The sequence below is a fragment of the Parasteatoda tepidariorum genome, chromosome 1 (assembly GCF_982258835.1).
Source record: "Parasteatoda tepidariorum strain Cologne lab strain chromosome 1, Ptep-v5.0, whole genome shotgun sequence".
Lineage (NCBI taxonomy): Eukaryota > Metazoa > Arthropoda > Arachnida > Araneae > Theridiidae > Parasteatoda > Parasteatoda tepidariorum.
In genome coordinates, this window is record NC_141755.1 from 19,507,564 (window position 1) to 19,521,176 (window position 13,613).

Sequence of the window (13,613 nt, forward strand, 5' to 3'; positions counted from 1 at the left end):
AATACGAATCCTGACATTAGATTTTTAAATCACGTTAATATGAATTGCAATGTGTAACTTTTAAAATAGATACGAAAATCGATGTTTGATATTCAAATGGTGTGAACAAAAATCGCAATATTAGCAGATTCTGGCGCAGTTCCAAATATTCAAAATGGCGAAGACTAGAACCAGAAGAATCAAATTGGATTTCTACCCATTGGCAGAAAAATCACATATATGGAGCATCCCATTAATGAGAATCAGTGAAAGATTCAAAATTTGAATTTTAGAATACATCCAGAATCTCGGGATAACTTTGTCAGATCATAAGTTTTTAATTACCAAACACCGAGAACCAATGGTCTTGAGAAATGCAGAATTCCACAATATTCCCTTAAAAATCATATGCCCTGCTCCAAATATTAAGACCCAGAAGGATAATACAAAAATTCCAGGGTATCCCCAGAATACAATCGCCTTGCAAAGGGACAAAAAATATTTCTTTCCCTCAAAAATTATAACTGATTTTTTCCTGTTTTTCTTGATTATTCTGCATAAAAAATAATTAATATTATTCCACTTTAAAATTGTAGAATAAAGGGTTAAAAATCATGATCAATAAATAATAATTATATAAAAAATTTTATAATAGGATACATTCTTTAAAATAAAACCTAGAGCTAACATTTAACAATCTTTAAATAACTACTAGTGTTAAAAAAATTCACCAGAACATCTCTAATAAGTCTACACATATTTTTTTCACTTATCTCCCACTTCAGTTGAGTACATAAATGATTGGTATATAAAAATATTAAATTTACCTCAACGTGATCAGGCGGAAATAAACCACTTTTTCCAGTACGAGCAACATATCCCTAAAAAAAAAAATGAAACATTTAAATTGAAAAAATAGATGAGGTTGGAGTTCACCAAAACTGAAACTTAATTTTAATATATTTTGAGTTAAAAATATAAATATACTCACTTCCCAACAATGATTGTTGATTTTATTCGTTACATAAATTTCATCATCACTATCAAAGGAAAGATGATCTGGGGGACCTTTATAGGCAAATCTTGCACGCACTTTAACTGAAAATACAGATAAGAGATAAATAAAATACATCTATGTTTAAAACATAAGGATCATATGCTGGCTAATTTAGCAACAATAATTATTCTCTCTTAGATGTTTTTACGAGAAACATTAGTATACAATTAATTCATCTAGATTCCTAAGATTCAGAGATTTTAGTTAACCCTGAATTCTATAATAGTGTGGAATGCCTTAATATCCAGCTTTTTCTGTTCTGCAATCTAATAAACATCAATGTAATTTCGCAAATTCTTATTTCCCACAATACTCGTGATAACAGTTAGTGACAATACTCAGGCGGTCATAGCCCTTGTTCAACAGAACAAATAAAATGTCAAAAAGGAAATATAAATAAGAAGTTGAAAAGTAAGTAAAGAATAAATTGTGTTAAATATAAAAAAATTATTCTAAAGTGAAAATAATAAATTTAAAATTTGCCAACAGATTGCAGGGTATTTTTAAAAACAAAAGCAAAAGATGTTGCATATTGTTGATTAACATTGTAAGCACATCAAATACACAGATATATAAATAAATAAAAGATTTTGTTATATTTTATGTTGAACTATTATCACATTTTTCCTTCATTACAGTGCCCTTTAGTACTGAAATTTAAAACTTTTTTCAACAGAAACCACAGGAAATTTTTTTTACATCAATTGAAAGGTATAACAATATAAATTCAACTTATAGGGCAACAATTTTCTTTTTATCAGCTAGTATGATTTTTGTGAAGCTAAGAGCTTCAATCAATGTGCTTGATAAGACAAATTTATCAATAGATATCATATAAACTTCGACAAACCAAACCTCTTTCCTCTGAAAACTTTTGTTAGCCCAAGTCAACAACAAAGATTTTTTTCTCCCAATAATATGCTGCAACAGACCAAGTCAGATAAAGCTTATATTAAGGCATTTGAAAAAATGATGTAAGCTAATTTTAAGGAGAAATAACTTCCTACCTGTTTAAAAATAAGAAGTTTATTAAATATTTATATTAAAACTAAATTTTAAATACTATATGGCACGAGGACAAAAAATAAAGCATTTCCTAAATAGTCCATTGTAACTCAAAGGATTACTGAGGCTAAGTTTGCACAATTTTGTGACAAACAACATGATTTGGGTAAAGTGCTCCAATTACTTCTACTATCAAGGTAAGCTGATACTTAACAAACTAAGGATGGAAAGACTTCAAATCGCCATTGAGGATTTAACCCCAGTTATAACTCCATGTCAATAAATTAAAAAACTTTTAAATAAAATAAAAATCTAATAAGATGAAAATAGATTAATGAATGGTAATAACCTCTACATTTTGAATATTTCAATTATCCAAAATACTTCAGATAAGTCCAACTGTACTTAAATACAAAACAAAATTTCAAATATTATGCAAAAGAGAGAAAAAAGATATATAAAAATTACATGACGATACTTACACATATATGGTCTGTTTGTAGCAGAAGATAAATTCCTTCTCAAAACCTCAGGTACAATAGTAACTGATGGTGGTCTAGGTGGGAGTCTAGGTGCTCCGCATGATCGAACTTCTTCAATGCATTCTTTATGAACAGAAATACCACACACTAGAAAAAATATATAATTATTATATTGAGATAATAAGACAAAATTTCTTATGATAAGTATGTAAATGGGAAAAAAAGTCTTACCAGAACACAAATAACCCTGATAAAATATTCCCCTGAAATAAAACACATAAGTTGCTGTTAAATAGAAGAAAAAGACATTAAGAAAAATAATATATAGTTTAGAAGAAACTGGCTGAAAGGCTTAACACTTAGGTCAGCAGTACATTTCTCTATATTTTTTAGATTTTTGCCAAAATAGTTTAAAATGTTCCTTTGTTGTTATCTGATTACTTTTATAACAGATTTTAATGGAATTATAAAAAAAAAAACTGAAACATAACACTCAAACATTAAGCAAAAAATTAATTATACAAAAATGAAGTTATGATAAATAATTACACCAGCCATTTTTTTTTATTTCCCTTTAAAAATAATACTTTAAAGCTTCAAAAAGTGTTAATATATTTAAAGTTTTACAACAAGAAAAACCCGTTTTATAAATTTTTATTTGCTTGTTTTTATTAAGAGGGCACATATTTTTTTTGCCTTTTGTCATCTCATTTTTTTAAATTCACAAATTCAAATATATATTAAATGAGATAAATTAGAGAATCTTAAATGACTAAAAATTAAAACATAAACAAAAATAGATAAATAGGCAATGAGAAAGAAGATTGGTAATACTGTGATTTGGCAAAAAAAAAAAAATTTAAAAATTTATCACCAAAAGGTTATTACTTTTGTTCTTTAATAATTCGTGTTAATTACCTTAAAAGTTTTTCACATTCAGCACAGCTCGCAGGTTTTTCAAAGGAATGCATCTGGAAGATGTGATCTGTAGAACGCAAGGCAGAAGGACAAACATTATCTCTGAAAATGATAATAGCTATATTAACTACTCAAAGTGCAAAATACAGTAAATCTGACAAGACTTTCACAATAGCACACAGAATAAACATTCTTATGTAGTAAAAATGTAGTTCAAAGAAAGTATGAAGTATAGTAAATAGTAAAGAAAAATAATATACAATTAGAAAACAAATAGCAGAATGAAATTATGATAAATTAAAACATAAGAAATGATTATTTACAAAGAGAGTCCATGTAATTCATTACAAATTGTATACAAAGCAAACGATTACAGAACATTACATGAGATACACTTTGCATCAGGTACAAATTTAGGTATAAGTTCATTAACAGAAAGAATTTTTTAATTTAATAATGTTAGGACTCTGATACAGAATTATGAGTTTCTTAATAAATTTTTATAACATATTTTTCTTTATGTATCTATAACAAATTAAAGATTATCTCTAGGGACACTACTGAATTGACTAAAAATAAACTGTATTAAAGTTTTAGTTCTTTCCTCAATGAAACTCAAAATATAATTCATTCAATGTTGTACTGAAAAATTTAATAGAAACTGAAACATAGATAACTCACAAAGCTTTTTCAATGGCTTCGATCCATTTTTGCTTCATTTCATCAGTTTTTGCATACATAGTTAAAGCAGTGCTATTTTGCCTGTGAGCAAGCAGCCAATAGTAACTCCACTGAAAAATAACATCAATATTAATATTAAAAATAGCAATTATCCCATTCAGTCAAAGAGTGAAATTTTACACAATTTCCATACATAAAATTCCATTTGATTGTTTTATAAAGTAAAACAATTTTCAATATAATATAAAAACTAAATAAACTTAAAAACCAAACACAAATAAGTACCTTATCCCTGCTGCCTACTCTAGGTGTATTCATTACATCTTCAACCTTATAATCAAGAAGAACTAAGGCCTCTTTGAAACTGTACTGCTCTCCCTACAAACAGAAAAAATATAAACGTATGCTATTTAGCCAACATATATTTGATCAAAATATTTAACAAACATTTTGATCACCAACCAAAACAAAATTTAACCAATTTTGTTTTATTAAAATATGCACAGCATACTTTAAAACACATACTGTGAACATTAATGGGTCTAAAGAAATTTTCCCTTTAACTAAGACTTTTCGTGTTTAATATCTTGTGACCTGACAGTAGCTTTATACTCATTTGCCTAGGCCGAACAGAATAGGAAACTAAGAATTAGTGCCTACGGGTACCCGGATAACGAGGCCGCCTCAATAATTATGTGGTAGTTGCTGACTCAATAGACTTAATTAAACCGAAGTAGTTAGTTAGATTAGTGATTAGATGAAAGTAGAATTAAGAGAGATGAAGAAACAACACAAACAAAAATCATAAGTTAAATAAAAACCAAAACATGGGGTTAATAGGTAAAATTACATTTAATGTATTTTTTTTAATAAAAGCAGGGGTGATTTGAGCCCAAGTCGAAATTCCGGAAAATTTCCCGAGTAAAAAAAAAAAAGTTTAAATCAAAAAAAATTTAAACTAAGTATTTCATTTTTCTCAATATTTCTTAGTTTACTTAAAATATATTTAAAATTTTACACATACCTATGATGACCTGGAGAAGTAATTGAAATTTACAAATATGCCTTTCTTTCTTGAGTTTATGATTATAATACCTATTTACTAATAAAAAATTTATATTAATCTTGAATATAAGCTTATAAAGTATCTTTCTGGCTCTCCCTTACAAATAAATAAAATAAACTGTGTTTTTAAATTCCACCTTTGAAAATTTGATTCCCGGAAACTTTTGGGATCAAGGATTTTTTTAAACGTCTGAACCTTCGATCTCCGGAAACTTCCGGATCTTAATTAGCAAAAATTCTGAAAATCCGGATTTTTTCCGGAGCACAATCAGCCCTGATAAAAGTCAATAAAAATTAGTTAAGCACTTAGAGGAGTCGAATAGACTGAATCTCGCAGAAATCCGATTGAAAGAGAGAAGTGCCACTCCCAAGTAGGTAGAAGAGTGAATTATTTGTTAAAAGCATCATCGCACCTTTGGTACAACACACATGCTCGATTCAGCACATGTGCAGTCTGGGGTAAGTGCCAAAATAGGGCATATGAAGAAATTTCATGCTTCATCATACAGCGACCCTGTCGCACATGAGAAAGTAACCTGACAGTAGCCCTCATTTAAACATAGAATTTTTAGCAAAATCTGAACATGATGTGTAATAGAAATATCTCTCATATTTAATATTATACAAATTAGCAATTTATTTTTGAATAATTTCATGAAGCATAGAATTCTTTTAGCAAGTTTGATTGAGCAAGTTATAAATTTCAGTGCAGAGAATATACAGTGTAACGTCCCATATCCGGACGTCCCTTTTCCGGAAGGGTCGATTTCCCAGACACTTTTTAACAATCAAAATAAACAAACATTTCTTCATCTTCCCCTCTCCTTAAAAAAAAAAAAAAAAAAGAAGTCTTTTGACAGGTTTTTCCCCTTCTCAGCTTCTAAAAATCTATGCATTGAACCCATAAATCAACAGAAAAGAGAATAGAAGATCTACTAAGACTATGACACTCCTCCTCTGGAATGCAGGGGAGATTTGTTTTCAAAAGAGCACAACTGCGTCCCCTCCCTCCTCCTTCTTTCCTATGCAGCTGGCTAGTAAAAGAGACATTTCATGGAACCTTTGAGAGTCAGGGGAAGAAGAAATACTGTGAAAAAGGGTAAACACAGCAAATGTTAAAGTGAAGGGGGAATCCCCTTTAGTCACACAAGAAAAAATAAAGAGAACCCAATCAGCAAGCCAGGCTTTTTTGCTTGATTGATAGCCAATGATGGGAGAGAAAATAAGAATTTGTCACTACCCCGCCCTCAACTTGAATAACAAGTAAGGAAGAAATTAATTTTTCTTCTCCACCTACCCACCTTAATGAATGACGGGAATTTCCCCTTCTTGCTTGAATTGTTCTAGTTCAAAATGGCGGAGAGAGCAATTAATATTTTCATAACTGTGAATTTTTTTCGTTTTCTACATTTATTTTTAAAATAGCAATAATCATTTTTTTTCTAATATTTTGTTTATGATTGATTAAATATCATTCTAATACTAAAACATTATTGCCCGAAAAATAATGTTTATTTATTTTCTGCTTCTTAGATTCAGATCATTTTAAGCTTTGTTTAACTTGGAGGTCAATTATACGGTAAAATCAAATATACGGACTTCGGGAAGTACCGCCAATTCTGGATACGCGACTTTCCACTGTAATACGGAAACAGCAAAAGTTGGAAAAAAAATCTATATAAAGCAAGCTATATACAGTAAATTGAAAGGACCCCACCTTTCATAAAATTTAATGTTCTTTTACATTTAAATTAAGAAGACAAACATATCATAAAACCATCTATATATTTAACTTTGGAAAACAGATAACTTTACTTATCCTCACCAAGAAAAAACATAAAATAAGTTTTGTGCCAAAGGCATACCTGCCAACTTTTAATCCCTTCCATTATCATTTTTCCCAGTGGTATTAAAATGGAATTAAAACTTCAATTTTAAGCAAACAAATACGTTGTATTTGAGAAAACTTAAAATGACAACCATGATAGAAACGCATATTAATATATGTGCTTAATTTTTGTAAGAATAGTGGTGATCAAAATCATTTAAAAATTAAGTTTATAAAAGGAAAAATAGTATATATTTACTACCACTTTAAATATGAAAATAAAATCTTCCGGAAAATCTGGAAGAGTTGGCAGGTATGCAAAGGTATTGATAAACAAAAATGCAATTTTACCAAAAAATCAGTTTATTGGTTAGTAAGAAAAAATTGCTATTTAAAAATAATGCCCTGGTAGTAGAAACCCTCCAGCACCGCAGCGAGTGCTGCAGATCCTTTTTCATTTCAGTTTTCTTTTTTATTTCCAAAAAGACAAACAAATAGATGAAAAAAATTGCTGAGAATCTTTTTTTTAAAACATCTTTAAACTTGTTGTTAATAAAAATTAAAAACCTGTATTGAGAGAACACCACAAACAAAGAGCAGAGAATTTTTCTGTTACTTGATTACAAGTTTAACTGAATAGGTATTTATTCCATTTAGTATCATTGTATTAAACTCAACTCAAATTTAAACTGCATAATGTTTTTAAGGCCTTATATTTTCAATTTTGCAACATGTAGGGGAGAGTCGGGTAGCCCCGCCCACAGTCAATTTCATATGTATAGAATATTTTTTCAAGTCAATGGGCCATCTGTTACTTAATTTTTCTGTTACTTGATTACAAGTTTAACTGAATAGGTATTTATTCCATTTAGTATCATTGTATTAAACTCAACTCAAATTTAAACTGCATAATGTTTTAAAGGCCTTATATTTTCAATTTTGCAACATGTAGGGGAGAGTCGGGTAGCCCCACCCACAGTCAATTTCATATGTATAGAATATTTTTTCAAGTCAATGGGCCATCGGACATTAATTGTTGTATTAAAAAAATATTATTTTCAAAGTTTCAAGTATTTATGCAGCTGTTAACATGGTAAACAACAGTTTTGAAAATATGTTGAATACAGTAGTCATGAAATTAAGAAAAATTGGTTGAATGTTTCGATTAAACTTCATTTTAATACTAAAAAAATAATTTTTTCTATACATACAGCATTAAAGTATGTAGTCTTAAGTTTAATTTGCACAAAGAAAGAAGTTTGCATGTAAAAAATTGTTTGAGTAATTACAAATTTACAAAAGAATTGGATTTCGTGTAGGCCCGCTCACATGAAAGTCGGGTATCACCGCCCAATTTTATTTCGTCGATAAATGTACGGTTGCAAAGATTATTATTTTATTACTTCAAATTTGAATGTTATATGCATTTTTAGCAACAAATATATGTTTTAATATTATATGAAACATAAATTTATATATTTAAAAATGAAAAATTAAATATTTTTAAAATGTAATTGGTGTATCCAAATTAAATTTAATATCAAGAAATCATAAATATTACGATAAGCTATTTGCTTACTTACTTATTGTCACTTATTTGTGAACTACAGAAAATACAAAGTGAATTTGTAATTTTATAAGAAGTATTTTATATTAAGTTTATAAGAAGAGATCAACCAAATAAGTTTATATTGAAAAACAACTATTGTTATTAATTATTGTTACTTAAATTAAATTATTTTTGTTAAATATTTAATATAAATATATATTATAATATATTAATATACATTAATAATGATATAAAGTATGACAATTGTTGTTATTAAATGATAGAATTCACTAAAAATATATAAATATGTAATAAATAAAATAATTTTGTGATAAAAATGATAAATGAGGTTTATCTATTGTCAATACATTGGTCATTCTCATTTACACCTGAAAAAATAGCCAAAAAACACAATTTTTGTAACTGGGCGGGGCTACCCAACACATTTTGAAAAGAGCTAAAAAACATGTTTTTTTAAATTTCTATTTTTTTAAGTTTAACTATTCTTTTTTTGGTTTATTCTTTATGCATTATTTAATTAGATGATAAAACAATAGAAACATACAAAAATGTTGATTATTACTCAGTATTATACAGAAATATAAGCAATACTCCTTAAGTGAACGGGGCTACCCGACTCTCCCCTATGTTATATTAAACTGAATTTTGTACAATAATACTGGCTGAGTTGAGGACAGATTTGGATTTATGAATCTAGTGCTGCAGATTATTTTCCATAAATTCTGCTAGAGGAAATAAAATTTTACAGATGATTTCTAATCAAGTTCTGAATTATTCATTTTGAAATCTACCGAGACTATTTACTTTCTTGAAAATTTACAATACAAATATAGTGCTATGAAATATTATTTATAATCAAATATCTATAATAGGAAGCACATGCAGAATAATTACAGTCATCTTATATTTTGATCTTACCCATAGAAGTTTATCCACAATCTAAGATGCATGCAAGAAAAAAACAAGTAAATATAAAAATATTTTCTTGGAACTACAGATAACACAACTAAAGTTACACTCTTTATCAAAACTAATTACATATGGCTTGCAGGTCTGTAAATCTACAGATCAGATACTATATTGTTTAGTTCAAGAATCAAATAATATAGAAAAGAAATTTTGATTGATAAAAAATAAATGAATAAAAGGATTTAATACATAAATGAATAAATTTTTAAATAAAAGTGGCCTGTTGCACACTAAAATATATTTAATGATTTCAGGGATGAGAGTAGTCTGAAAGTAAAAAAGAGGAAATCCAAAAAAAAAAATATATAATAAAAAAAAAAATATATATATATATATATATATATATATATATATATAAACAAATATTTGACAAAAAAAGTGCAATTTTCTAACTTGTAAACCATGTGAATATAAATCCCGATATGAGACTTTTAAATCACGTAAACATGAAACTCTACATCGAATTTAAAAAATGCGAAAACACAAATCATGATTTTTTAATTTTTTGATGACGATGCATAATTTTTAAATTGCGCGATATTACAACCACAAAAACGAATCACGATATTGTATTTTAAGCTCGCGTGAATACGAACTGCTACATAGGGCTTTAAAAGCTCGTAAATACAAATCGCGATATTGATTTTTTAAATCTCGTAAGTAAGAATCGCAATGTACAATATTTAAATCGCCTGAATAAGAGTCGCAACGTTCAACTTTTAAATCAGGTAAATACGAAAATCGAGATTTGATAATAAAATCGCGATTTTAAAAATGCATAAATACAAAACACGATATTGGATTTTTAAATGTCGTAAGTAAGAATCTTAATATACGATATTTAAATAGCGTAAATAAGAATTGCAATGTGCAACTTTTAAATCAAGTAAATACGAAAATCGATATTAAAATCGCGTGAATAAAAATCCTGATATTTGCAGAGTCTGAACTTGTGATTTCTAAAAGGTTTTTTTGTATTGTTTTTGTTTAGAGATATTAAATAAAAATTTACAAGATAAACTGAATGAGCAAATAAATATTTTCACCGCAAATCCACCTCTATTTTTTTCCTCTTTTTTTGTTTGTTTTCACGCTAGAATACAAGAAGCAGTGACGTCTGAATTACGAAAATACGAGCTATCCAGCCGACAGATAAAAAATACGGAAAATCTTATTTTCTGTGCGTGAAATCGGAGAAAATAGCTAAAATAAGTAAAAATGCGGAAGGGTTAGCAGCTAGGGCGTAGATTGAATTTTCTGTTTTATCTTTGAAAATCGTAAATAAATATAATTATTTTACTTAAATGACTGAATTTTAAAAAAAACGGGATATTTATTAAAAAAAAAAACTTTTAGAGAATCGGAGTTTTTGATAAAAAGGCTTAAATTCGAGAGACAAAAAAAATCTCATCCCTGTATAAAGGTCAACCAGTTTTCTCCCAAGGAAATGATTTTTAGAGAAACTTCAGAGGGAGGGAAAGGAACTTCAATAATTTCCCTCCGCGGAAAATTAAATTCCTCATAAAATATTTTAACTTGTGCAAAAAAAAAATTTCAGCGGAAATTAGCGGGAAAAATGGAAAAAACTGAAAAAAAGCGGAAATCCGCGAATCCGCGGAAGAATCTCATCCCTGTGATTTAAACTATGTATATTTTTTTCGACAAATATAAATAGAATTTTTAAGATAGATAATATGAGGATGATAATATAATATGAGGTAACAAACAATGTTTCATGTTATACCAAAAAGAGAAAAATAAAAATCATATCTTACCCTTGTTGATTTGCACATTAACATCACCTTATCAAAAATAAAAACGTATCTGCAAGAGATAAAATCATCCATTTTAGAAACTTCTAATTAGTAAATTCCACACAAAACTGACTGACAGAAAACAATTATCATTCGCTACACAAAACATAAATATTTTAAAAAGATTTTTGCCTCCATTATTTTAATTGAATTCAATGAATGACAGTTGACACTTTTCGTATAAAGATGAAAAGAAAGCACGGTAACAGTCTTTTGATCAATTCATAAATATTAAATGTTGGCCACTTAATAAGTTTTTTTAAGGAAATTTAATAAACCATACAGTTTAATTAAAAACATATATGATGAGAAAAAAATTTATATTTTGTAAATAGAAAAGACATACATTTTGTAGAGTACACTATAATATAATACTTATTGATTTCACTAATCCTACTAGGTTACCCAACCAATCAGTTCTTGTGATATAATATAAATTCTTTAAGATTAAAGTAATTGCCTCCTAAATTTTATAGTACAGATTAATTAAACAATCACTACCTTTACACTCAGATTTTTTATTTTAAACTTCAGAGATATGTTACTTTCAAAGCAAATTATTAATAGTGTGGAAGTAAATCCAAAATACCTATTTTTTAATCTATTATCATCATGTGATCTGATTTTCAATTCTCCATCCTTCAAAAGCCTTCCATAGTCTTTCAACTCCAAATCTTCAGGCTATAAAAAATTCCATTTAAATTCAATCTCAGTATCAACAACAAATATATAATTAACTATTAATAGTAATTATTCTGCTTTCTAAGCTATAGATATATACAAAAGCTAATAAATAAAAATTAAAACCAAAATCAAATATTTTAGCCAACAAAATTGAAAATTTGTAAAAAAGTGCTTTTTATAATGAGCAACATTTACACAGATATATTATTTTAAAATTTAACTTTTAACATATGAGGCTGATTCCAAAAGTAAGGTCTCCAAAGCACTGGGTACTTCTTTGTGCGGCTGTTGGCAACCCTGTTGCATTTACTGCTTCCCCCACTATCACCAAGCATGCGTGCACGTAGCTAGGACGCTCAGTCCTGGCAGGGTTGCCATTAGAAATGTAGCTCACGATTACTACATCCGCGAGGTGTGATATTTGCGTAGTTATTTGGTTTTGGAAAGCAAAAGGAGCAAAACCTTTTGAAATTCATCGTCAACTGACAGTCACGAAGATTGAGGGAGTCATGATAGACGCATCACACTGGATGATCTCTGCATTTCCGTTAACGAGGTTTCTTGTATCACCATTTATTGGGTTTTGACAGAAAAGTTGAAATATCAGAAGGGACACAACTTCCGGTATTTCAACTTTTCTGCCGTGAATTTCTTTGCCGTTATGCTGACGAAAAGGACAACTTCTTGAATTCAATTGTCACAGTTGATGAACCCTGGACATACCACTTCATACCTGAGACAAAACAACAATCAAGTCAGGGGTGGCAGCATTCCTCTTCGCCTAAGCCTCAAAAATTCAAGAAAACACAGTCTGCCGGTAAGTCATGGCAGCTGTGTTTTGGGATCAAAAGGGGGTATTGTGGGTTGACTTTCTGGAATTTGGGACCACATTAAACGCTGAGAAATATTGTTTATATTCTTTACTATTTACATTCTTATAAGTTGCTGTCGAGGATCTCTTTTCCTCTACACCATATACTTTCATTTAGGATATCACAAGATAAATTATCTATTATATAGAGATATTTTAAAACAAAACAGTCTACACAAATGATATAAGCAATTATACTCTTACCATTCTCAAATCTGTAATACTGGCCTGAATATCTCGAATAATTTGTAGCGTTTCATTATCCCTCTTAACTTCATTAATGTATTGTGCCAAATCCTTTAAAATTAGAGAATACTTAAGTATTTTACTTCATGTATAAAACAAATAAAAGTATATATATCTAAATCAATACTTACTAGCATAGCATCTAAAGCTTTTTGCAATCCAAAATAATCATCATGAGTTTTTGGAGTATTTCTTATTAGTTCCTATAAAACAAAAGCCATGGACAAGAAAAAGTATTAATATTAATATTTAATGTAAACATTTTAATAAGAATGGTGTGTGTGTTACAATTTATGCAATTGCTAAATCTATCATCTCTACTTTTAAAAGAGTCCTCATTTAAACCTAAGTATGCTAAATAATTTTTATAGTAAATTATTATTAATAATCATTCAAAAAACAAAAACTTCATAACTAACACAAAAATTGCATTGATTGAAATGG

At 28.4% G+C, this 13,613-nt stretch overlaps 1 protein-coding gene across 1 annotated transcript in view; it reads right to left on the reverse strand.

Moving 5' to 3' along the window:
• Positions 1-13,613, reverse strand: part of LOC107452144 (guanine nucleotide exchange factor VAV3) — a 65,800-nt gene that overhangs the window by 13,322 nt on the left and 38,865 nt on the right. Inside the window, exons 10-20 of the mRNA XM_071180132.2 lie at positions 13,301-13,372; positions 13,128-13,220; positions 11,958-12,049; positions 11,330-11,378; positions 4,408-4,500; positions 4,123-4,232; positions 3,442-3,543; positions 2,755-2,786; positions 2,524-2,670; positions 971-1,077; positions 807-860 (exon numbers count right to left, since the gene is read on the reverse strand). Of these exons, the coding sequence (XP_071036233.1) occupies positions 807-860; positions 971-1,077; positions 2,524-2,670; positions 2,755-2,786; positions 3,442-3,543; positions 4,123-4,232; positions 4,408-4,500; positions 11,330-11,378; positions 11,958-12,049; positions 13,128-13,220; positions 13,301-13,372 (951 nt within the window). The remainder of the gene's footprint in view (positions 1-806; positions 861-970; positions 1,078-2,523; positions 2,671-2,754; positions 2,787-3,441; positions 3,544-4,122; positions 4,233-4,407; positions 4,501-11,329; positions 11,379-11,957; positions 12,050-13,127; positions 13,221-13,300; positions 13,373-13,613) is intronic.